The 27811-nt window shown below is 37.7% G+C and overlaps 1 protein-coding gene across 1 annotated transcript in view; it reads right to left on the reverse strand.

Annotated features, from left to right (window-relative positions):
• TRPM3 (transient receptor potential cation channel subfamily M member 3) overlaps nt 1-13677 on the reverse strand; it is a 255883-nt gene extending 242206 nt beyond the window's left edge. Inside the window, exon 1 of the mRNA XM_041458427.1 lies at nt 13570-13677. Within this exon, the coding sequence (XP_041314361.1) occupies nt 13570-13659 (90 nt within the window). The 5' untranslated portion in view covers nt 13660-13677. The remainder of the gene's footprint in view (nt 1-13569) is intronic.
• Nucleotides 13678-27811: the final 14134 nt, after the last annotated feature.

Raw genomic sequence — 27811 nt, forward strand, 5'->3', positions numbered from 1 at the left:
ACAGCCTCACAGTTACAGTACTCTTCTGCACTACTTAAGTGTTTAAAAATATATTTTTGTCCACATTTTAAAACAGAACAGACACCAGAACATTTTCTTTGAAGATTAACAGCCTTTGCTCCATTTTGAAAACTTAAAAAAGTTTGAGTGAAAAATCAAATCAGGAAGGCACAAATTGCAAGATATCTCCAGTTATATCAGGCTGCTCTGGTCCACAGAACTTTCAGTTCTTACCCACGCTTGTGATAACAACTCATTTCCATTATTCTTGTCCTGACCCTCAGCATCCTGGAAAAAACTCTGGCTTTATCTCCTCTGGACCCTCCTTCTAGATATATAAAGGCAGAAATATTATTTCCCCTCTACCTTCCTTTCTTATAGTTGAACAAACTAAGTGCTTTTTTGCATGTCGTGTGAAACTCCCTGACAAGTTTAGTGATCTCCATCAGACTCAACTTCAGATAGTCCGTATGCCTCCTCTTCCGGGGACCCGAGAACTGGACCCAGCACTCAGATAAGTTCTCACAAATAGAGAGATGGCATTACTTCACAGTATCGTAGAATAATAGAATCTTTTAGATTCCATCACCTCCCTTGACACCTGCTGACCACAGCCCTAACAGAGTGCAGGATGCAACTTTGCTGAAACAGCATGCTGTTGCCTCCTCTTCAAATTTGCAATTCAATTCACCATGAACTCGTTTCCACCACTATTTCAAGTATTGAAAGTAAAATAGCAAATGGGAAGTCAGGTAATCTTTTAATGTTTGTATAAATGGTCTAGATGCAGCAGACTGAATGTAAATTCAGTCATTTTGTCTACCATACTAAACTAGGATGAACTGTTAAGTCCCTTGAGGATACAGAGGCCTTAGAGAGAGCTCTGGACAGACCAGAGAGCTGGGCAATCATGTTAAATTGAACAAGACCAAGTGCAGGATTCTGCATCTGAGAAAGTATTATCTTGGTTGTACATACAAAGTGAGGATGAGAGGGTGGAGAGCACCCCCACAGCAAGAGATCTGGCAAGTTCCCTGAAGACAAGACTGAGAAAGAGTAGTTGAAGTTACTTGGTTTGTTCAGGTTGAAGAAGAGGGGCTGAGGGGTGACCCCGTTACAGCCTACAGCTACCTCCAAGAGGGCAGCAGAGGAAGAACAGCTGATCTCTTCTCTCTGGTAAATAGTGATAGGACACAAGGAAGGGGATTGAAGCTTCCACAGAGGAAGTACAGGTTGGACAATAGGAATAGGTCCTTCACCCAGAGGGTGGTTGGTCACATCATGCTCCACAGGGAAGCAGTCAGGGCACCAAATCTGTCAAAGTTCAACAGATTAAGTCATACCATTTAGTTTTAAAAGTTCTGTGAGGACCAAGAGTTTTGGAGTGAATAGTCCTACAATCTCTATAGGTCCCTACCAATTCCAGACATTCTGTAATTTTATTATTCCAAGTACACATGGATGAGCTAACTAATTTTAGCTCCAATCAGGAATTATTAATCTGCTCTCCCTAGAATGAGATCGGGAAGCAGACAGCAAACAGCAGCTAGTGAAAGAATTAACTTGATTAGATAAACTTCCTGCAACAAACTGATATTAGTAATACAACATTCTAAAATGTATTTGTCTTTTATTTTGTACATATAATCCAAAGAAATGTATTTAATTTTAACTTTTTTATTTTCATCTGCTTTATTTGGTTTATAAAGTCTTGTCAATATTTCTGTTGTCGACCTACTTCAATTTTTTTTTTATTTTTAAATAACCCATTTCTGTGAATGAAATTAAAAAAACCTAAGTAGTACAAACAGAGATCTGCTAATATGTATGCGATCCAAAAAGTTGGGATATATTAATAATCACAGCTTTAAGCATAATGTGTTTTAGCATTTATATATTCACAGAGTATTCAGATCACATATCAGCTACACAAAGAGTTATCAGTATCTCATCCCTTATTGAAATTACTTGGGGTTTTTTTGTTTGTTTTTTGTTTTTTTTTTTTTTAATTAACATTGAAACAAGTGTGTTGTATTTTGTTGCCTGTGGTCTCCCAGTGAAAAGCTGAAAGTCCTCACAGCAGGAAACAAGTGTTTTAATGACAGTTGATTTGAGTTTCTGAGAAACGTATCAAAGGAAAAATTCAGAAGCACAGCCTATTGCATTGTGGAAGCAAACAACAGGAAACCAAAAAAGAGCTGAAATTTTAGTGGAATGGTTTTGATACAGACTGATTGTACAGACCCATACAGTTCCTCATTTTATCCATTTCAATTTCTTCAGCTTTAAGAAACAGAGTAACAGGTTATTGCTAATTTGAATTTTTACTTCCAGAATATGTTGACTCAGCAGTTTCTGCAAAATCAGTCTACATTCAAGGAATATAAATTCCAAGCACACAAAAATAAGGCACTACAAAGCAACTTTGAGGATATTAATGGTAGCCTTACTCATGATGATACACAATACATGCTTCCAAACTGGGACTGGCAGACATATTTTCTAGACGATTCATACACGCCCATGGCGTTCAACAGCATTATGGTAGAGATGCAATGGGAGAAGAGACACATACCGTCTGAGCTCAGATTGAGTTGCAGTATTAACCTTGTTTTGTCCAAGGCCAAGGAAGAAAGTGTGGACTAGAGTCAACAGCCACATCAGCCAAGCTTAAACCACCACGGGAGAGAAATCCTTCCTGACATGAAATAACCTCTGAGTTTCAAAAGAGCATTTACTACCATGTGCTAACAGTAGAATTGGGCTTGGGATGACTGTCACAAAGAATCTAGTTATCAATAACTAGATGTGGAAGCATTGCATTCCACAAAACAAGCTGAAGGAGTAGGCCCTACTATGCATTTCCAAAGCACCAGGAGCCAACATTCCACCATTAATGTGGTTTTAATATGATAAAATCTAATTTTCTGATTACATCAATGCAACCAAGGGCTGGAATTGCCATGGATAGTGAACACATACTTTTTGGCTCAAAGAAAATTTGAAAGCAATTTTTTCTACATTATGCTTCTGATCAATTTAGTTAATAAATATTCCACATGTTTCTTTGCAGATGCTCATGTTTAGTTAATAATATTAAGTAATTTGATTCAGCTGTTTGCCTTCCTTATTTATTTTTAGAGAAGTGTGCATGAGATTTGATATGGAAAAAAATTGCAGCATTGGTTGTCCATCCAAGCATTTGTAGCAGAGAAAACCTGCCAGAAAGTCAGTTATGAACCAAAATAACATAATGTGTTTTATACATATCCTGGACTATTGAACTGTTCCCTCTTCAAGCTTCAAGCTCTGCTATCTGGCAAATAAGGGTCACACCATCAAAAAATGGTTGTGTCTCCATTGACACAACTGGATTTCAGATGAGTTGGAAATGAATTAATGGAAACATAACTGTGCTAACATATCTCATGGTGCTGAGATGCTCAATTTTTCAGGAAATATTGTGCAAACTATTTTCTCATTTCAGTACTTGCTTGAAGACTTCCTATTGTGTTCCCATCTGTGTCAGACAAAAATATTGAGTGAAAAGTAGTTCTTGTCATTTGCTCTAACTCCACAGACATCCATTTTATCATGGTATGTCTTAGTAAAGAATTTTTGAATGTTAAATAAGATAGAAAATTTCCACTACATAGGAAATAAAAGTAACAAAAAGAAAATAACCTCATCCTCAGATTTTATATGTTAGTAATAGCAGTTATCAGATTCTAAGAGGAAAAAGCCCCTCTGAGCAATTTACTATTCCCATCCTGAATAAGCTAAAGCTCCCACAGTTACCATTAGTAAGGAACTGCACAGGATATAATCTGATAGATCAGATTTTTATCTTTAAATTATTCTTAAGTAACAGCATGTATCAAGATAAATAACATGATCACATTTAATTTCCCACTGGGATATTTCTGAAAACATTTTTGTATTCTGCCCCCACTCCCCTCCAATTGTGTTAGAAGGCTTAAAGTCACCTTTTTATTCCAGAGAAATGCACATAAATGTTAACTTTCCTTATTTGTATATAATAAAGATAGCACACGTTCTTGAAATTCAGTGTCTTAATAAGGACCGTGATTGTCCCCCACAATGAGTTTTAAAATTTATTTGCTAATGCGGGCATTAGAAAGCATTGGTTTTATTGCTACACAAAGAAACAGGAGTATTTCTGCTATGCAAATAGAAAGGGACTGAGCTCCTGCAAAACTCTGCCTGAAGTCAAAGATTTTAGTCAACTCACATTCTTGTAAAGTCAGTTAAATTAGAAAAATGTTGTAGGCAATTCAACAGAAGTGTTATTAAGTCTCTTCAGAAATGAAGGAGGGTTGTGATACCTTCCCCAGTTTATGGAGCTAGGAATAGAATGGAAGGCTGAGCAGGAGTCTCACATAGCCATGCTGGTCTTTTCAGTAAGATACCTGACATCTAGAGGAAGAGGGAAAAATATGAGCAGCAAGGGACTCTCAGTCTTACTTCTGTGGAGGATGTAGTGGAATAAGTAATCTAATAATCTTTATTGGAAGATAACAAAGAACCATATGTCATGGACTTATTAAACTAGCCAATTTCCAAACACTGCACAAGAATTTTTCAGCAGGAAAAGTTGCCACATCTGTCCCCTCTGCTCATAGTGGACAAAACAGGAAATCATAGATTTTAAGTGCAGCAAGAAAGATCCAGGCAGATGCCTCAGATATATAGATAGGGTCACTGAAAAGATTGCCTGTGTGGGTTATGGCTTTAGGAACTTAGAAAATCACCTGTGAGAAATCATGCATGTTGAAGCAGTTCTGGCGACAGAGTAGATTAATCATGTCTCTTTTCACACATATCTCAATTTATCCTGGTCTCATAGAAGAAGGTAAGTGTAGGACCTCTAAAAAATTGGCACCATATTCTTATTTAAGACAATTTTGAATTTGAACTGAATAATTTAAAAAAGTACATGGCTTCCAAGAAGTATTACTTTGCAGCCAGCAGTATCAAGGACAGCACAAAATTAAAACCATCACATCCAAACCCACAGGGATACCCTTAACTACTGCTCTGCTTGTCTAACAAGCATTTTGGGCCATCTTGATACCTGATTTACCCATCCTTCAGCCAGAGAGAGCTGACCTCTTCCTTGGCTGGCTCAGTCAAGCTGGATTGCATGTAGCAATTTTGTTGTCACCATTATTGGCATCATAACCTGGCACTGCTACTGCTTCTGTGAGCACAGGCTAAGATAAATATCTGAAAACTTCTTTGAGTAATGCAGTGCAGGAAAAGGGCCAGCAAAGAGGTAGGCAGAAATGTAGGGAGAAAAAACTGAGAAAAGATGTAATATTATGTCGGGGTTGTGCAGATATTCAGAGTTTTAATGTAAGAGTGCACAATCTGCAGCCAGAAAAAACATTCATCAAACGTGTTCATCTCCTAAGTAAGACACTACCTAATAATTTGAAGTACTGAACACAAAAGTTGAATAGGAATGTATTTGGAAAATCCTTCTGCTATTCAGAACACTAAGAAAACACTACATACAATCACAGGAAAGTCAGTCTTAATTGTCCTCAGGTCACCCTGCAATTAATCTATTCAGTTGTTTTGGTCTCTCTTTTAAGCTATATGCAAAGATGAACATCCAGCCATTGCACTGCAAAATAGCTGTGATATTTCATTGCAACAGACCCAGTGGCAACATGCCTCACCAGTTCAATACATCAGTAAGTTAAAAATAAAAATCCTTCTGAAACAAAATAATGGATCCTCCCTAAATTCTTAATTATGATGGTTTACTAATTTTTTGTCATTCCTGTCTTCATTTACAAGCAACAGGTGAAGAAAAAGGTAAATGAAAAAAAGTGTTTCACTCAATCACCTCCTTACTAATGAAAAGTCAGCCTGGTGGTTGTTCTAATTACATAATAGAGTGCCAATATTTTCTTCAGTAACTTCCTTGACACTGTTAAAAGCGCTTTATCAAACTGTTTCATGTCATTATATTATTTGGGGGATCAAAGATATTTTCGATGAAGTGATTTTATTTCATGCTTTATTACCAGCTTTGACATAAATTTCCAGGGAGACCCAAGGGCATTCCTTTTTGCACTGTAGCATAGTCTTGTTAGCAATTCAGGTGGAATAAAACCACTCAGCTTCACTTTATGGTCTTGTGCCCTGAATTTTTCACATGGCACCCTCCCAAACATAAGGAAAATCTTATGCTCTCAGGACAAGATTCTTCTAACACATTGTACCTGTAATCCCTTGATTGTATGATTTCTACACTTATTAGCATTTTAAAATTATTTTAAAACAATACTGTGCTCAGAACTAGTGCTCGTTTTTCTTCTATTCTATTAATATACATCAAAAATACTTCTTTTCATTTTTTTTTATTTCTCTGGAAATTACTTTAAATCATCTCTTACACAGTCACAAATTAGGAATCTTGAATCTGCTTTCTGATAAGCAAGTTAAATGCAATGTTTCACATATTACCAATTACAGGCCAGTGGGAAATGGCGCCATTTGCCACCTTTAGTAAGTACCCAAGTCTGAAAAGGCTGAACCTTATGAGAAGCAAAGATCAAACCAAAACCTTCTGTGTGCAGAAAAAAAAAAAAAAAGTAAAATCCTAGAGTACTTCTCTGATACCCCATCTTTGTCACTGTAACCCATTGGCCACGTGCACAGAGGAAGCCAAAACTTCACAGCAGTACTTAAGATGAAGGTAGAGTCACTAATGAAAGCTAGGTTAAGGGAAAACACTGAGAATAATATTGAGGTGCAGGAGGATAAAAACCCGTACAGTGAGGATAAAAACCCGTACAGTTGCAGAATCCATATTTTAAACAGCTAAGAATGTTTCTACAATAGCTGCTGCATTAAGACTGAAAATTTAACATTATCTTTTCTATCACTTCTTTTTTTTTTTTTTTTTTTTTTTTTTTAAAGCACTCACATGGTAGTGACATACCTAGAAAGAAAAATATTTTGATTTTATTCCTTAAAATTTTCTGGTTTAAAATAAGAAAATTTGCATTTGCAGACCCCTTTTCAACTTGAAAATAAAAACTATTTTTCCCTTTAAATGACATTAGTAAATTACAGCCTCTGCATCAAAATGGCACTGATATGCCTACCTCTTACATGTAGGTTTTTCCATGGAAACATGACTTCTGCCACAACACTCTTTGTTTTTATCCCTCACTCTATTTTTTCTTAATTGGGAATCCATCCCCTGTTGTGGAAACTATTTTAATGCTACATCACTTCCAAGTCAGTGGTCGTCAACCCAAGTCATGCTCATGGAAAAGATTCAGTCAATAAGGCAAACAGCAAACAAGCTCTGATTCACCCTGTAACACATTAAAAAATGTACACTGCACCAAAGAATTAACCACAGAGTACTTTATATAAAATGGAAAAAAAATTTATCAACTTCCACGTGTCATTTCCTTTCAGAAGAAATGAACTGGCATAATCTGTCAGAAAACCCTTACACATGAACATGCCCTGGTACCACATTAAAGGGATCAGCTCAGCTTATGCTGATGAGAAGCATGACTTCGAGAAATAAGCAGTTTTTGAGAATGTGCAGCCTCCAAAAGGCATATTATCAGTTCTTCAGCCTCAGCTGTGAAATGTCACCACCGTTCTGCCATTACTCAGTTATAGAATGTGAAGTACCAGAGGCACAGCGGACAGCTGAGCAGAGCAATGCAAGCACACTATGCAAAGGTGCTGTAAAGCTACATTGCAACAACCATTGCTCCCCTGATTTGGGGTGTAAAATGAAGTTTTTACATTAAAGTGGGAGACGACAAAGACACAGCAATGCCTTAACCCCAGGTCTCTTTCCTGCCATCCTTAAATGGTGGAACTGATGGCATAAGAAGCAGAGCACAGATGGAATGCTCAAGCTTTATCTTTGCTGGAAACATGGCTTTTGTGCTTCTAAGGACAAATAATACACCCCAGAAAACCTGTGAATCAAAATCAGAAATATGCAACATGTATTACAAAGGTGATAGACACAACTGTGTTCTTTCTGATGAGAAAACAGAAGATTATCAAATAATTTTTTCCTAAATAAAACTTACATGCATGCATTGAACTCATCTGTGTTTCACACCATACACAGCATCCTACCATACACAGAGGTGTGACTAGTTTTTCTATCAGGGAATTTATAAAAAGATTGCCATACTGACATGCTTGTGCGTCAGTCTGATTTTAAGGGCTTCCCCAAATGCATCAAATCCTCCTGAGGGATGCATAGTGTTGGCTCATTCATTATTACGATTTAACTCAGTAAGCTGAGTGCAGACACAGGTAAACTACTACCCTAATTTTACTGTTGGTATTGCACATACTAGTTTTAAAAACATCTGGTATACCACCTCAGTAATTATAACTGTATGCATTAGGATCTGTTTCAATAATCTCGAATTTTCAATCAAGACTTAGCAAACCTGCCCTATCCCTTTTTTTTTTCAGTTTGAAGCGTGGGTATGTAAATTAACTAAGATAATAATCAGAATTCTTATTTATTAAGCATAAGTTAGAAGACAGTGCAAACTGGATATCAAAAGAGTAGCAAAGAGTAAAAAGATCTTAGCATTTTGACTGCCTTTGTTTTTAAATTTTTTGCCCATTTTCTCACTGATAGTTAGTAAAGTAACATAAAAAACTTATGATTCTCTTTTTGAAGACCCTCTCATGATTATTGCACCCAAATCCACATTGAAATGTGGATTTTTTTAATGCTTTATCAAACGTATTTCTCCTGTAAGACAGGACTGTTCTATCAGTCCAATAGCCATTTTTTTTTAATTTCCTAAATCCATTTGAGAAATAAAATTACCTCCAAAATATGCAACTTTCTTCTCTCTTACAATCACTTTTTTCTCACAGTAGGGGTTTCAGAAATATAAACATTTACTGTTTATTTAAAAACATACTTCATTCCACCACCATTCTGAAGAAGCAATATTCTTCATCCAATTTGCCAAATCAGATTTTTTTTAAATTATCCTGAAATAAAATTATATTTGGTAATCAAATAGCAGTTCAATTTTAATTCATGTAAGCCATTGAACAGTGTGGTATTTCACGATGTACCTGAATAAAGCCTGCCTGGTATTTCCCAGCCTTTATTCGTGTAGACAACTTCTTTATGGTCATAACCAAACTAGCTGTAGCAGTAGAAATATTGTCCACCCTTTTTATTTACATGCATCTGCTCAGTCAAAATTTTTTATCTATGTACTGTCACATTCAAAAGACACTATGTCTCATTCCAATGAGCTATTTTTCATGTTTTTAATTTTGTCTTGGGTTACCTTGTGCATTCTTGGTAGGGCAATTAAATAAAAATAATTAATAAAAACAAGAATTAGTTTTTCATCTGGTAAGAAATGTAGTGTCTGATCTCTTTAATCTTCCACCAGTTCAGGAGCTAGCATAGACTACTACCCAGGTCAGGTAAATCTTATTTATTTGGCAGAGCTAAGGTGGCATTTTTGCCAAGCTATGTTGGGGAAGAATAGCCAAAACATTTCCCCCAGTGTTTCTTTTAATTTACTCTGTTTCCTTTCCTCTGGTCCTTCCAAAGTTCCTGCCTTACAAGCCTAATAGTTGACATGCAAGTCAGATTAATTATGAAAAAATGTACTGTACTTATAAGAAAAAAAAGGGTGTGCAGTCTGTTACTTTTCAGATATTTCGTACAGTATTTCTACACATGCACATCTATAATTCTGTGGTGTTAAAACTTACTGCACATTGCTGACCTTTTTTTATTCAGACCTCTTCTACTCTCAGCTTATTTATTTATTTATTTTTCTTGAGCATATTGCTCATTTCTTGATTGCATGGCAAGTATTATATCTGTTTCAAGCAGAAGTACAACATCTGCAGCCTCTCCTAGGGCACAATGCCCTCTGAGTGAAGTCTTTATCATGATGACATTCATTCATTCATTCATTCATTCATTCATTCATTCATTTTTTAAGAACTCAGAACATTGTTCTAAAATGTCTGGGTTTTTTAAAACTAACCTGATTATCCCAGGAGAACAACAGTTCTGCACAAAGCCACCCTCTCTGCATATGTGCTCAAAGCACTTCTTAGTCCTTATATCAGACAGGAAGGCATTAGGCAGTGTGTTAGCATGTTTTAAGCATATTGAAACAACTGAAAAATACCAGCATCGAATGTGCTACAGGAAGTAAGTCATTAGAGGAAAAAAATGGGAGCAGTGGAAGATGAGCCGATGACACAAGCAGTAAAAAACTTCTCCAATAAATTGTTTCAGCTCCTAGTGCTGTATTGGAGGTACAGCTCCTAGAACTCTATGCGCCTGCCAGAAAATGAAAAACTGAGAAAACAGGATTACACTACTACACCTAAACATGAGGGTATTAGTGAAGCGGGCTAGAACAGAATACATGCCTGGAAAAAAAAGCCAAGGGAGCAAAACTGGACGCATCTACAGATCTAGCTTATCTAAATTAAATGAGACCACTGTGGCCAGAGTTCTATCCAACACCAGTTGATGCAACAGAGCATTGCTCGTCCATTTCAACAGGGTGGAACAAGTGCTTAACCTACCTGCTGAATAACTCCCTTTCAGTACCTATTTACAAAACAGTAATTGCAGGGCAACACAAAAAGCCTTGCCTTCATGAAGTTCTTGATTTCAGTGTTCATTTATATCCATCACTATGAAAGCAGTGATGCTACATTTTAAATTGTATCCACAGGATAAGAACTTTAAACTTTTCATTGAAAGACATGGAAATAATTGAAAAGTTCCCTTTATTAGGAAGGTCCAGGTAATGTCACAATGAATTTTTGTGTGTGTAGAAGAGGAAATCTCTGCTATCTCTCATTCTTACAAGTTTAGAAAAAAGCTTATCTTGTAACTTAATGGTCATTTCGTTTTGTTCTTGTAGACTAAAATAAGTACAGAAATTAAAAAGACAAAATAGTGCTTTACATTTTCTTACTGTAACTAAATTTACAGTGTACATTGAAATAGAGTTTAACAATGATGGACAAGGCACATCATAATAAAAATGTGCCATAACATATGAGGCTTTGGTGTCATGGATTGACTCTGGCACAGTGCCAGTGCCCCCCATGAAAGGTGTATTCCCCAAAATGGTCATTGTGAGGAAAGTTTATTTTGTTATTGAGAGCATTGTCTGCAGAGAAAAGCTGTATAGAAAAGAGTCTAGTGAACATCTGCTTAGAAATAATATTGCTTTAGCCCTTAAAACCACTTAATCGAATTGGAAACTGAGCAATTAAAAAATTAGCTTAGATTATTGCACTTGCCTTTCCAATGTTTTTGGATTTAGAGGAGCGCCTTTCATTTAGAAAAAGAAAAAAAAGTTTCTTCTTTATTTTGGAAAGAAAAACATGAAATAGGAAAAAAAATTTTGTATGTAGTAAAATATTTATACTACTCCTCGAGTAATTTAATGCTACTGTTATTACACTCTTTCCTTGATGACAGGAGAATTTCCTCAGGTTGGCTGATGGAATTTAGACAATGGGCCCCTGTTCTTATGTCAGTCATTTGCTTTAAACACATTAAATAATAAAAGAAAAAGAGAAGGAACAAAAATTAAAGCATTTTTGGGGGAGCCTTGAAGATGCTGCTGATGTATGCATTTCCCTCTGCAGTCAACAAGCACTGCTCATGAGCTGAGAGAGGAACCAGAGTTCCACCTTCTTTGCTGTGGTCTTTCCCACACCTCGCACACCCTCTGTGCAGAGCTTGCTTATCTCTGGTGATTTTCCCTGCTCTTTTTAACTCTGCAGGGTCCAGTCACTATCTTTCCCTAACGGGTTACAGCTGTAGCTTCAAAAATCCTTTTTAGTCAGCTCTTTTAATAATGAATCACAACATTCATCCTTAATAAGCAATGAAGAGAAACCATATACATAGGGCAACATTCGTCTGCCAAAGAAGAAATGCTGCAGACTACACCCCCTCAGCCCTGATCCACTGGTATTAAGAATGACAGTAAAACTCCCCACATCCGAGTCCTGACACCTCACCAAAATTATGCTGTTCTTAAAACATGGGACTTGTGGAGTTTCATATTCTTATGAGTACTTCTGGGGCTGGGGGGGAAAGCCTTTAAAAAACAATCAACACCGCTTTCTGATTTGTTCTCTGTGACTTATGTTTTGATATTTTAGAAACCTAAGAAGTTTTATCTTTCTTTTGTTCTTTGGAGATGCTCACAATTTACCCCCCCCAGGAGCCATACATCTGGTTTGGAAATAGAAATATTTTTCAACTGTAGCCCCTTCCCATGGGGATGTGAAAACTACCTGCTAGGATACACAGCATAGTCACTTGTGAATCATGTAGACAAAAATTATACATACAACATATGTCTGCTAAGTGCAATGTCATATGCTACACTACTGCTCAAGCATGTTGCAGTAGTAAGAACTGACCTAATTTCCAAGCTACTCACACAAAATCAAACGGTTATATCAAGCATTACTATTTAATACACTGTCAGACTAGCCATGCTTTACCTGGCTGCACGTTGATTTCAAAGCCAAACTACCACACACTGTGATAAAATGAGATAAATATTATAATGAATAAAACATTTTATAAAACAAAGCCTACAGGGAAATTAGTATATTGTTTAAAATTTCATTGTACAATCCAGTTAAGATGTTCCAAGAATAAAGAAGACTTTTCAGGTTAATGCAACCTATTTTTTCAGTTTAACTAACCTATTTTTCACCAAAAAGTTGATTCAAGAGGTTTTGTTTTCCAGCTACAAATACCTCTAAAACGGCTTCAGTGGGGCACATGGTAGTAATGGCACTTTGCATGCTGAGAATAAGAGCCCTCCACATTATATAATCCCAAATCACTTTTCAAACAGAAAATAATTATTTCCCAGGAAAGCGCATTTTAAAACACTTCTAAAAGCACCTTCAAAGCTGTGACAGTTAGTTTAAATAATTTTTTTAAAAAATCAGAAAGTTTCACTGATGCTGTCTGCACTGCCAGTCTTTAACTGATCCTATTCCCATGTACAGCTTTTAGCAAACCAAGATAATTTTTTTCCACCCACATATAGTTCCACTTACAAGTTGGTCAGGGAGGTACTGGATCTTCAGGTACTGCCTAGAGGCTTGGTAACCCAAAGAACAGATACTACTCACAGAGGACTGCTCACAAAGGAACACGCCTTAGAAACAGACACCTTCTTCATCCCTAGAAGTTCACAGCTTGATAAGACAAAGCAAACTGAAGCAGAGAGGATATGCACCGTCCCTTATTTCCTTTTTTACCCCTTTCACAGACCTTTATGGGCAAACACACACACTGAACAGAACACAGATGCACAATATTGGTACCTTCAGGTACTCACAAGGGGTTTTAAAGGCAGCAGGCAAGGTAATTAATAGTAATAGTTGGGACTATTTCTAAATTAACTTTCCAGCAACAGCGACCGCAGCCCTCCAGGCAGGTGCTCAGCGGCAGACACCGGCTCTCGAACGCAAAGCGGGCTCCCACCGTACCTTAAGGAGTCTGACAGAGGGGAGAAAGGCGGCATGGCACAGCTTCCGGATGGTCCAGTTGAGTGGCCGGGGTGCCTCGGTCTGGTTCATGACTGTCCGCAAATCCCAGCGGGAGATCCGCCGCAGAGCTGACAGCGCCTACCGCGGAAGCCGCCCTCCGGGGCGCGGGCATCCCACGCTCGGCGCGTCCCGCCCGCGATGCCGCAGGGCAGAGACTGGGCTCGGCTGGGCTGGGTTAGGATGAGCTGGGTTAGGATGGGCTGGGCTGGGCTGGGCGCGGGGGGGCAGCGGCAGCCGCCCAGCCGCCTGCATAGAGCAGCAGCCTCCTGCGCGGCTTCGGCAGGGTCCGTGCATACCAAACGCGGCCGGTGCGATGGAGGCGATCCGCCCGCGCGGGGCAGGCGGCTCCGGGCGCGGACAGGGCACTCGGCAGGAATACCGGGATGCAGCGCGAGCGGCCGCTCCCGCCCGCCTCCGGGAGCAGCAGGGCTGGCCAGGCTGGCGGCTGAGCCACCTGCCTCACCCATGCGCTTCCCTGGGCCAGAAGCAGGGCAGAAGGAAGCGAATTTAAATAAAGCAAGGGAGGGGTACCTGCACTTGCTTTCCCAGAGCACTGCGAGGAGAGGGAAAGCGGCATGAGGGGAGGTGGGGCCAAGGCTCAGACAAGAGAGCGACTGAGGCGGGGGTGAAATAAATTCACTCTTCATTTACTGATACAATGGCCCTAGGAAGCGTTTAATTGATCTGGCACAATATCGCTGTGCTAGTGTCAAGTGGCAGTGGTTAGAAGCTGTGCTATAAGGGCATGAGTGCTTACATACACATCCTGGCAAAAAAACCCCTCAGACAAAGCCAAACCAATTCAACTCGTTTGAATATTAAGTAATTCTATCAAAGACATGAAAACATATGAAGTAATATTGCTCGGGCGCTTCAAGTACGGCAAAATATGTTTCCATCTGGGGCACTAAATGGCCTTCCCAGATAATGGAGGTGTTCTTAATGTCAGGCAGCTCTCCAGCCAAAGAAGAAATACCTTTTTCCCCCTACTTTTTTTTTTTTTTTTTTTTTTTTTTTTAATGACGATTACATGAAGGAAGAGTTAGGAACTGTAAAAGAAACGTTCTCTAAAGCAATGGCGATTTTTCATGTTGCCAGTAATAACCAGTTTTTAGTCAGATTATGGATGAAAACACCATCTTAAACTTTACTGCTTCTTAGTAAAATTTAAATCTCTCATAACTGAGGTTAGGAAATACACATTCAATTTATTTAGCTAGGATTCACAGATCTGCCATTTTCACATTTTCTTTTAATCCCCATAAAGCACATATATTTCAACTCTATTTATAATTTATTCTTAGTGTTGTGTCTACGTTAATCATTAATCATTATTCAGTAAAGCTGAATAATTGTCCCAACGAGGCGCAAAGAGATGAAGACTGCTGTTTCTTTTCAACATAGACATACCAATCAGCTCCTCTTCATTGTAGCCTCTCAGGAACTGTATAAGGGTTCTTATTCAACCTCAAATTGATTCAAAATGACTCTGCCCAGAACATAAAGTTCAAGAACAAAGTGCAAGACTGACTGTGCACCAGAAGAGGTCACACTTGTTCCACCCCACTGTACATGGCAAAATTACAGACCTCAAACATACATGGATTAGACCATGAGTTGTCTGTAGAATGGATGGGTAGGACACCAGAAGACATGACTTAGTGACAAAACTTGTGCAGATGAATTTCTGGTTGTGACTGAGTATCTAGTAAAAATTATACCTACTTAAATGCATCTTGCTTGAGTTCTGAATGCATTTCTTTTAGGAAAGGAGGAAAAAACCTTGCATTGGTAGTGAAATTAAACTTGAGTAAGTAAATATGATTATCTGCAACTGTTTTTCCATATATAAAGGAGACAAAATTAAACAGGTAGAAAAAAATAATCCTGACTTAAAATAGCATGCATCATGGAAGATGTATAGCACAGTAACTTTGTTCAGCTAGAAAGGTAATACTATCCAATGACTAAGCTTTTGGGTTTCATAGTTAAAAGAAAGAAAAGAACTCAAATCAGAGGCAAGAACTCAAGACCATGCCTTCCCCCTATCCCACACCCCCTCAAGTAATGCTTAGATCTTTTTTCTACCTTTGAAGTTCAGGAAGGAGTTTCCTGGGAAGGTACCAGGCTCATCATTAGCTTGTCCCTTTCACATCTACTTTGCATTAGGTATCTGCTATGAAATAAAATGTTCAGCCTGTGTGCTTGGCACAAAGACAAAGGAGTCGTAGCACGCTGCCCTTCTTTTCAATGAGTAGAGTAATAACTCTCTGAAGATGCTAGAGAGCTAAACACAATAAAGAAACATAATAGATAGCTTTAATAAACTAAAAATAGTGAGCCCAGTGTATCTTCTAGCTTCCACAGAACTTCATGTCTTTGAGATGAGTTCTATCATTGCCTTCTTTTGCAAACAGTACCTTAGGGGTGAGAGTTGTTACATGCTGCAGTGTTTGATACACACCAACCCTTATTCACATGTCTGTTTTCCTTGGCTTTGTACCCTGCCAAATCATTTGTACTTGCCCAAAGTGAGTGCAAGAATATGAACTTCTGTCTGTGGCAGTGAGGAAGCCCTGATGGACAGGATATTATCATGAGATAGGAGTTTCATTTCCATCACAAAATCCTTGGATGTCTTTGGGCAGACCATTTAAACTGCTTGTCCTTAAGCCTTAATTAATGTATGTTTCTTACCTATAAGCAATATTGGAATGATTTTGAGGCTATTAAGTGTAAATGTGAGGAAACTGAAGCAAGGGGATTTCTTTCTATTCCCAGCATGCCCCCACTTCCCTACTCCCATTTTTGGTAGGCACAGATAGTGAAGATTTGGAAAGTACAGAAGGAAATTCTGAAAAGCTTAATTTTTCCCCCAAGATTCTGACAATAATGATTAAAAATAATAGTGAAAAATTAGGAATATGATGGGGGGTTGTGTGCTTTGAGGGACTTTTTATCACTTCAGTGAAAAAGTCAGAGTTTGAGTCTCATATTTCTGTTGGAAAAATGAAGTGCTCAGATCAGATCAACTCCTATTGATCTGAGGCCTATTAGGAGATGCAAACATGTAGCAATCCCACTAGATTTTAAGACCTGCTTTGGTAGATTTAAGAGACAGAGCTGCCACTTTCATATTAAAACATTTTTCCCTTGAAGCATTCTCCCTGCACCATCAGTATTCACCTCTAGTTCTTTGTCTCTTGCGAAGGAGCACCTTTGGTACCACAGGAGAGAAAAGCAAATAGAAGACAAATGCCATTGCTTCCTGCAACACAGACAGATTTCTGTTATTCCTAAAGCTATTGTTCATTTTTTTGACCAGCTCTTTTTGGATTCCTGCAATCTAACATGATAATAATTCTATACTTAGAAAGCTCTGATACAGTAAAATTCAATACCTATGGGAATGCTACAGAATGAAAAGCTTCTGAGAAACACATCAGCATCCAGACCACTCTTCGCACATCAGCAATGTCCCACATTTTCAGCCTGAGAGCAAAATTAAACAATAAGGTCCTATAAGCAAACTCTAGCACTACTCTCCTATCTTGTCCAAGTAACAATTCCTTTATTAAATAAGAGATGCTGTGTAAATGAAAGATGGAAAGTGCAGGACTAGTAAATGAGAGAGATGTATTGGTCAGCATGGTAGAAAACCTCTTCTTCGTGGCCACTGCCTACCTGTGGAGAAACATCAGGCAGAAGAGTTTTCTCATGATATCACACCTGTTTTTCCCATGTGTATCATAGAGAAGAATCACAAAATCATAAAATCATAGGATAGTTTTGTTTGGATCTTTAAGTCATCTGGTGCAACATCCCTGCAATAAGAGGGGCATCTTGAAGTAAACCTGGTCAGAGTCCTGTCCAACCTGACTTTTGAGTGTTTCCTGAGCTTAGGAATCAACCATCTCTCTGGCAACCTTTGCAAATATTTTACCGCTCTCACTCTAAAAAAATTCTTCCTTATGTCTTATATAGATCAATTTCCTTCAGTCTAAAAATCGCTGCCCCTTTTCCCATCACAAGAGGTTGTGATAAAATGTCTGTCCCCAACTTTCCTATAGGCACCTTCAGGTATGGCAGACTGTTGAGGGTCTTTCTGGAGCCTTCTCTTCTTCAGGCTGAATAACAACTCTCTCAGCCTTGAGGTGCTCACAGGAGAGGTGCTCCCACCTACTGGTCATCTTTGTGGCCCTCCTCTGTCTTGGTGACCCCCAGAGCTGGATGCAAGACTCCAGGTGGGCTCTCAAGAGAGCAGAGCAGAAGGGCAGAATCCCCTCCTTGGCCCTGCTGGCCACGCTGCTTTGGATGCAGCCCAGGACACAACTGTTTTTCTGGGCTGCCCCAGGCAGCCTCTCATCCACCAGCACTCCCAAGTCCTTTTTTTGCAGGGCTGCTCTTGATTTGCTCATCACCCAGCCTGCTTTGATACTGGGGCTTGCTTTGACCCAGGTGTAAGGCCTTGTGCTTGGCCTTGTTAAGCCTTATGAGATTCCCAATGCTCTACTTCTCAAACTTGTCCAGGTCCCTCTGGATGGCACCCTGTCCTTCAAGTGTGCCAACTGCACCACTCAGCTCGGTGCCATTTGCATCCTTGCTGAGGGTGCACTTGATCCCGCTGTCCATGTCTTTGATGAAGACATTAAACAATACTCGTGCTACTACAGAACCCTGGAGAACAATTCTTGTACAGATGTTGGTCAAAAAATTCACCACTACCCTCCAGATGTGACCATCCAGCCAGCTCCTTATCCACTGAATAGTTTGCCTATCAAATCCGTATCTCTCAAATTTAGAGAGAGGGATGATGTGGGGACTATGTCAAAGGCTTCAATACAACTTGTGTGAGAAGAAAGACATTTTCACAGTGTAGCCAGAAAGCCACTTTGTCAAGGCTTCCTTGCTCTTGGAGCAAAGGACTTGCATTTCCCAGTGGGATAGCAAATACCAGAAAAAAATAGAGCTACCCTTGCATTTAGAAATACCCTTGCATTTACAAACCTTTGCTTGCAGTGGCCACCATGGGTCTACTACAGAAACATGCTGATGTGGAGGTGCTAGTTCTTCATAAGACATTTTGGCCATCTACATTCGTGGAGGAAATGGCAGGATTGCAATAGAAAAAGAAATAATTCAGAAGCTCTTGTTTCAAAGTCAGTGCTAACAAATCCTTCCATTGGTATAGTAAATAATCACAATTCACCTTAGTATCCAGTCACATTGTAGGGCTGTTAACTAAAAAAATTGAAAAGTACAACAATTAATAGAAGGCTGTGATAATAACAGCAAGAGAGTATTTTTCAACATACTCATATTCCAGTTTATTTGTGTCCATTTCGTGTGATTTCTTGCCAAAAAATCAGAGGATAGAAAGATAAGTTTATGTTATAAGTTTATGTTATACTTAATTTTATGCTTGCCATAACTTCTTAGTAGACACAAATTTTATTGATGCTTAAGTCAACTGATAATTAAATTATAAAATTAATCCACTGCTCCCACATCTTTTCTATTCATTGCATGCCTGAGGTAATTTTTCTGCTGTTATCTTTGCCAAGACATTTCATAGGTCTTTTGCCACATGCTCATAATTCCCTCTTCCTCAGACATAGGCAGACATACTAATGTAATGTCTGTCTACTTATTAAATATTAATTAACTTGCTATAGATGAAGATAGTTCCATAGATGGTCTCAAACATATATATAAACATTATTGTGTGTAGCTGTAAATCATGTCTTCCGGCAACTGACTGAAAAGCTGAAGTAAAGGGTATTCTTCCTTTTATCCCAAGTTTTATAGGGATGTGATGAATATTGAATATGATTGTTTTATATGCCTACTACCATGAGATTTCCTTTAACTGATTTGCATCTGGATTTTGCTTGGAAAAGCACCTAGCTGGGCTACCACAAGAGATCTCAGAGGTGTCACAGTGCACAGTACTGCAAGTACCAGAGGAAGCAGACTTGTGAGAGAGCAGGTGAACTGGGCAATGCAGCACACCCATTGTGCCCCTGTCAGAAGTATTTTTCTAGAGACTTTGTTTGATTGTTCCCAGTTCCAAAATACACAAGCGGAGGAGTCTCAAAGTCACACTATGGACTGACAATGTATGTTTGTACAGGTAGGTCACAAGGAGCCTTCATCACTATTAGTGGTTTGTGGTTTCTGCAACTACTGATAATTTGCACCACTTTACCTTCAGTTGCTCTCCAGGTATTTGTAAATCTACCTACACTTAAATATTGAAGCTGTATCTTTGAATGGTGTATTACACGAGAAATTCCTCTTTAATTGCAGGCTGAAGCCTTGTAGAGTTTATCTTTGAAGGAGGTTAAGACACATAGGCATGTAACACTTATATTTTGGGACTAGAGATGTCCGTGGTTGATTGTTACTTGGGTACAAATGCCACATTTTAAATTACAATCTATCTTAGTTTAAATAGAATTTCAAGTGTAGGCAAGCTGTCAGTTCTTTAACCTCTGCAGCATATGACAGAAATAAGGATGCTCATACATTTAGATTTATATTTATGCTAAAAGGTTTTTTCCATCTTAGCCATCATGTTCTTATCTGAACTGTTTAACTTTGTGTAAATACTTCCTCAATTTTGACCTAGAACATTATTTGCTTTGTAATTTCCGATTCAGATATCAAATTTATTAAGTTATTTTGGTGTAGTGTTTTTCAGTCTTGATTATTTTGCTAGAGAAAATGCAGAAAAAACCCCCAATATTTCATGAGAGTAATTCACCCTGATTGTTATGCCTTTCAATGAAGACCCTACAACAGAACAACTCTTTTGCACTTCTGTACGTCACTTGACTCAGACAGATGCAGTATGCAACAAGAGGAACTTCCTCACTTCGGCTCATGTTATTGCTGAACTGGAAAACATTTTACTACTCTTTGAAAGTAGCACTGAATTACAAAAAAATCTCTAATGCCTTCTCCTATAGGGTTATAAAAAACCCTAAGGTAACCAAATGATATTTTTTCCACAGGTACTGCATTTCTGCACACCTCACCCCCACAACTTCTGCCCTCCTCCCAAAGGTGAAGAACCCTAGTAGAGACACCACATCCAATGATGCAGCCTCCTGCAGCCGCTTGTTTCAGATGCTTTGAGCACATTTAGTGTTTCATTACTGACCCGGCTGCTTTCCTGAGTATTCCCTTTCACTATATTTTTATGATTTTCAACATGCATCAGTGCAGACAGCTAATCTTACATGGCCTTCAGTACTTTCCCCAGCTACTCAGGTAGCGGTGTACCACTGTTCATAATGGTTTGAGGAACCAATGTGGCCACCAAGCCCTTTTGGTGAAGGGCCTCTCTCTGTAAATGTCACCAAAACTGAAAAGACCACAGAGGGGCACCCTCACACTTGTGAGAGAACACACACAGCGGCTGATAGCCTAGAAGAGACACAGCAGGCAGCATGACAGAAGCAGCTGCAAGGAAAATTGCCGAATCAATGTAAAACAAACATGTGTAGTCCTAGCAAATAACAGCAAAATCACTTGCTAAAGAGCTAATATTGCTCTTGTTACACAGGTACTATGAATTAACTGACTGTATACTTGAACTTTCACTAGGAAATCCTTCACAGAAACTTCAGCCTCAATGAAAAAATAAAGCTTGACTAGAGTTGTAAGTAATTTTTCCACACACATTTTGAGGAGCAATGTCTTTTACTAGGCAATGGGAGGACAATTTATAGAGTTGGTTGGTGATCCTCTGCTTCCCTTGAGAAATTTGTGATTTTCTTTCACAGAATAACACAAGAAATTATGTAAGGCTGAGCTCTTAATGAAATTAAACAAATGAGGCATGGCAAAATCTGGACAAAAATACTTCAACAAGCACTATTATTCAAAACCACACTTATCTTCTCAAATAGATACAGATTACTCCAGTGGTCAACTTTAAAATACACTTTCAAGCTGATAACTTTATTGGGTCTATTTTCAGTACTTTGGGAATTTTGTTTTGATTTATTTCTATTTCTAAGTCACATACCAAGTTTACAAATATTGTTTTTATACCCTGGACTAACGAACACCTGCAATTTTACACCTACATTTTCCCTGGAACAATTATAGGCACATCCAGGAAGTAACAAACCCTGGATGGTGTTTTCCGTGTAGTCTGTTGCAATTATTATATATTTGCATACAGTGTCACGTTGGGAAGAAACCAAAGCTTGGGGGCTTTTGGACTGGTCACTGATCAAAGCTGTAGAAAGAGTAGTCAATGCCTCTTGAGACAGTAGTCTAGTTTCCTAGTCAGAGGCAACAGATGGGTGACACAAAAAGTGCCAGATGAGAGCAACAGTAAAAACACAACACTTGTATCAAGTAAGCTGTAGTCGCAGTTTGCATTTGCCTAACAATTTCCTGAGGCTGATTTTCTTTTTAAGTCCCTTTTGTTGTTAGAGGATTTGGACCCTTTTCCTTCTAAGATGTAAATTATAGCATAGTTCCCTCCCCAAAAGAAACCACAGAAATTTAAAACACCAGAAACTAGACCTTCGTTGTTGCCTTTACATTGAATCACATTTGTTTTACAGTTTATAGCCAAATTAAATCAGTCCATTTGAAAAGCCATCACTCATACACCAGAAAATCTACCCAAAATGTGTTAATTTTGATGTCAATTTTTAGGTTGGTTGTGAAGCCCCATACTAAGTGAATAGCAACAACAATCCCTCATTTGTGCAGTTCTAAACTCTTAAACTAGACAGCAGAGTCAAACTGGAAAATAAAACTGCACTGCAGAAGGATCTATAGGGTGTTTTTTTTGGTTTTTTGGGTTTTTTTTTGGTACAGCACAACTGTAGTACTACTTATTACAGACTAACTACTAGTTTATTTAAGGAGACAAGTTCCCATATTTCACTTACTTCTCCAAAGAAAATACACATAACTAATGGAACAGACCAGCAGAGTCCATGGGGACAGGAAAACAGAGCAAAAGAAAATGGAAGAGGATTTTTTTTTTTAAGTGTCACTCAGTTATGCAACTGGTCTCTGCAATAGTCTTTTGCAAAGCAAATTGAGCATTGTGAGACAATTGAACATTTTCTAACACTGCATTGTGCTCATGGCTCCCCTATCACTATTATAAAATTCTACCCACTCATACCAATACTTAATGCACAGATTCCACTGGCAGTATAAAGCTGCTGGAAGGCTTTTCTAGAGGAACATTTTTGGCTTACCTAGCAAGACTTTGTCAGGTCAATGTCCCCATTGTAGACTGTTCTGTAACATCTAACAAGCATAGATAGCATGTTTGTTATTTTTAAAGTACTCTGATACTTGAGTCCCATAATTTGTACAACTTCACTAATTCCAGTCATACTTACACATCCTTTTTAATAAGATTTTTCAAATCACATGCCAAGACAACACAAGCATATTGTATTTTAGGCTCTTCAGTACTAGAATCTGAAAAATAAATTTGAGAGACAGCAATTTCCTAATGTAGTAATGCCATATTCTGTTTTATCAAACAATGGTTATCCTGCCAGCCTTAACCAATAACATATTCTCTCCAGGATTGTGGGATATCACCCACTCGTTCATGTTTTTAGCACTTTCTTAATATACTAGGTCAGAAATTTCAGCTCTGTGATTTATGGTTTAGTCCCAGAAGGCAAACAAACAGATTCTTTCTGTGCAACAGCACTAAACTTGATGCCTCTATTGTGTTACATATAAAGTAACATAATCTGTAGTAAATAATCTAAAGTAAATCTGTTATATTGAGGACAGAAGTCATGAATTATTTTTCACATTTATAACGAAGACTTTCTGATTCATCTATGGCTATGATTTACATATTGCCTCAATACGTAGTTAAGCTAGTTTAGGAGAGAAGAGTCTGAAAACTGTTGAAACTGGATGGACATATGCAAGTTAGAAGTTCTAGGAGAAAAACCTCCTGGAAAATAATAATGAACACGTATATTTAACAACATCTTTAATAACCATTTTTCGAAATCATTTGATGTCTGATAAAATCTTCTGAGAAGTCAGCACTTGAGATTATATTTTCATATGTGTAATTTTTAGAAAATTTTTAGTTAACAATATTGCTGTGAAAAGAACTGCACAAATGCTAAATACAATCTGTTTTTCTACCAAAGTTCATGCAACAAGCCAGAGACCTGAACATTGATGTACTCTTGGAAAAATAGTGGCATTTTATATAATTCATAATATTTTGTGTTTAGTCTATGGAAATCCTCCGTTTATTCTCCTTAATGGCTTTGGGCTTTTTGGTTTTTTTTTTTTTTTTTTTTTTTTTTTTTTTTTTTTTTTTTTTTTTTTTTTTTTTTTTTTTTTTTTTTTTTTTTTGGGTTTTTTTTTTTTTTTTTGGGTTTTTGTTTTTTTTTTTTTTTACTTTATATTAATGCACACAAAGTTTCAGACCTCTGAACTAGCATCTTCTCTATTTTCTGTTTTATCAAAATCTACAGACAAAATGTGTTAAAATAATCATTTGTTTAGTACACTTCTATGACTATGAATTGCTCCCAGCAATCTATTTTTCCTTTTTAAATTATTGTTTTCTCTTCTCATTTTTATCAGAGGCCTATAACTTTGGGTTTTACAATTACCAGTAACAGAAAATTATGTATGAGGGCATTGCCTCTTGCACTACTGATGCAGCAGAGAAAAGTAAGCAAAATGGAAGATGTAATACCAGAAGGTATCTCCTGACTTGAAAGTTCCATGAATTATTTAGGTTATCCAGCCATATGTCATAATTACTGTATTTATTTTAACTAATGTGAGAGAAAAATGGCAGCTGAATGTGGCTCAGTCCTGAAAGCACTGCTTAACCCTGTGCTAGATTAAAAACTATAACTTTCTAACTGCTGATAAGCAATATGTGAATTCTACTTCAGGCATACTAGGTACAAAGCGGGGATAACACAGGTGAGAAAGAGCCCAGGGCCCTTATCAGCCATTTTGACATCCACATAAACCTCCTTGTTAAAAGACATTTTGAGGTAATGAAGAGGAAGAAACAGAAATGTATTCAAGTGCAGTCAGAATAACCAATAATGGCCCTGGTTATATACTACATCCTTATTTATTTTTCGAAAATTCTGCTAAAAATAAATTGTCAGACTCGTAACATATTTATAAAGAAAGCCTTCTTATGCATGTATCCATGACAACCTAGATTTATATTTTGAGCTGTAGAAAGTTTTTACAGTACAGCTCACATAATTCTTACTTTGAAGAATGTAGCAAGATAAGATGGTTTGCTACCTGAAGTGTTTTATTTGGCATAATATATAATATTTTGACTACACTGAAGCATAAAGGAAAGCAAAAGTATTATGTAGTGGTTTGAAGACAGTCTTGCCATAAAGTAAACCTATTTTTCATACAAGGAAAATGTATAAGCACTTTATGACAAAGAATGCTGAAAATTGGAAACAAAATCACTGAAGACTTAGTAACTGAATATTAGCATATCCTAATTAGGAAAGGAAAGAAACATAACAGAAATGTGAAGCACACATTGCCTGAAATAAACAAAACTTGTATTTACACTAGTATGCCTCCTACTGTGGTTCCATCTGGACTGCTTTGGGCACACAAAACCTATTTTTTCCTCTCTCTCTTACCTTGGGAAAGGAACCTGCTTTCACTAGACTAAGCATTACTAAAATTGCATTTCTGTTACACATGTTTTCTTTTTGTGTTTGACTTGAGAGTCATAGTATATTATTTATATAATAGATTAACACAGTAGGCAATTCCCAAGTACGGCACAGAAACAATAGGAACATAGTTCATGAAATTTTTTCAAAAGAAATATCAGTGACTTACCTAGCATTTTGCTGTCAAATAAATGCATTACCTATTTTGGAAAGAGACTTTGAGGGAAGAGAGATACAGTCACTTCAATAACTGTTCAGTACACTGTGAAGAATTCAAGTGGTGTTAACAACTACAGCCTCTGTGACCTTTTATTCTGAGCAGAGCCTACTGCTTTCAATGGCAAGCAAAAATAGCAGACAAGTTCTTAACAGAGCCTTTCCATGATCTGTCTATCTGCTAAGGGAAAAAGTTCTTGACCTCAGAGGCACGATGGCTGGGTGACACACCACCAGGCAGCCTGGCATTGGGTGAATTCCTTATTTCTAGACCCACACCAGCACCTTTGGGGGCCCTGGTCATGGTGGATTGCCAGTGGAGAGGTATCTAGCTGAGGGCTGCCCAAAAAGATTAAAGTGAAATTCAACACCTCCATAAAATGCAGCAGCACAAGTTTCTTCTGAAAACCCGTGACTGCAACCCAGTCATTATCTGCACCTTGTGAATTCTTATACCCTGAGATTAGCTTGGTTGGTTAAAGCGTGATGCTAAAACCACCAAGGTTAATCAGTCTACAGGCCATTCTTATAAGAGTTAGACTTCATAAACCTTGTGGGTCCCTTCCAACTCAGAACATTCTGCAATTCTGTGACAGCAAAATAACAGAAATTAAGCTGATATGGGGATGGCACAAGTTTTGTAGCAGATGTTCCTGAAGGAGAGCCAGCAAGTGAGAAGGATGTTTACTCTGCAAGTATCCCCAGCTGGTCAGTTGTGGTCTTCTCTGGCCTGTTGTCTCCTCCCTAATTTCCTGATAGATGGGAAATAATTACTCTATGACTCCATTTTCTTGCCTGGAACAATGGTCTGTATGTGCAACATAATAGTCCTGAGGGTCAGAACCTTTGCTCTTTTTTCTTAACTGTATAATGGCAACTTGAGGGCTAATTTTCTGCATAAGCCAAATCTAGTTTTATTCACTTGTATAAATATTTCTTGGCACCTCATGCAATTTAGAAATACCACCAGAGCCATGGTAGTCAAAGATAATACTTTTATGGGAAGGATTTCATAACAAAACGTCATTATAAACACATAAATCTTTCACTCAAATTCCTTTTCTTTCATATTAGAGAATATTATTCTCTACAGTGTAGCATTATGTTTTACGTAATGAAATGTCATTTATACCAACCAAAACCTTCCAATCTAACTAATACCGTAAAAATTTCAGTCTGCCTTCAGTTTATTTCAATTCTCCAGTAAAATGAAATGCCTTAATCAAGAACCAACAGCATGAATAATATCTTCTGATATTTTGTGACAATAACATGCAAATAAGTAAGATCTCATTATATGTATATTGAGTGATTGATTTAAAAGAAAATGACATTATATTTTAACTAGACATCTTGGGAATGCAGCTACTTTATATATGTACAAGATGACCTCAAATCTGAAGCCTTGTGCTGCCCCACCATGACTGAAGCAGACACCTGTGCCGATAAAGAAAATTTCATCCTTTCTAAAAAGCCTGTAAAAAACATGTAGAGAGGCATCACAAAGGCCATATTTGAACATAACAATATTTGAATTTGTTATTAGTCAGCTACAGTCAAGTAGTAAGTAATTTCACAGTGGTGAAAAGATCACACATTGCTGTATATTTCGCAGTTTTAGAACATTGTAATTCAACTTCCTTTCTTCATATTCTCAGTGGTAGGTTTATCATAACTGATTAAACAATCTATTCCTCTGGTAGACAGTAGTTCTCCATGGAAATTAATTTGTGGCCCATAACATATATTACCTAACATACACCCATCCTCCAGCACAATTGATGTATAAGGTTTTTATGCAGACAGCAATGACTCAAGGGCCATCATGTATAAATACTTATGAGAGTTAAAAGCAAGAACAGATGCCATGCCATGGAAGTGTGATTCTACATAAAATTCTGTGAAATTTAAATGCATTAATTGAAATTATCAAGCTAGCTTATGTGATGTATTTCCTCTGGTGTTGATTAAAGAGTATCAAACAATTATACACTAAGAACTGGAAAATCAGTGTTTTGTACCAATATCAAAATACAAAGAAGTTACAGCTATATATCTTGTCTTTAGTTATCCTCTACACTTTGCACTGTTTCAATTATAAGAAAAAATAACAAAAAAAATATCCTTGAAAGTTACAATTTTTCAAAGACCACTTTAAGATATTGTCTCTGTCTAATAGATTTTATGAAGCAGCCTTGAAAAATGCCACATGGTAAGAGCTGGTCACAATGAAATGTAAAATAGAATTAAGTGCTATTAGTACAAAT

Source organism: Pyrgilauda ruficollis, unplaced genomic scaffold (genome assembly GCF_017590135.1).
Source record: "Pyrgilauda ruficollis isolate IOZ18807 unplaced genomic scaffold, ASM1759013v1 scaffold128, whole genome shotgun sequence".
Taxonomy (NCBI): Eukaryota; Metazoa; Chordata; class Aves; order Passeriformes; family Passeridae; genus Pyrgilauda; species Pyrgilauda ruficollis.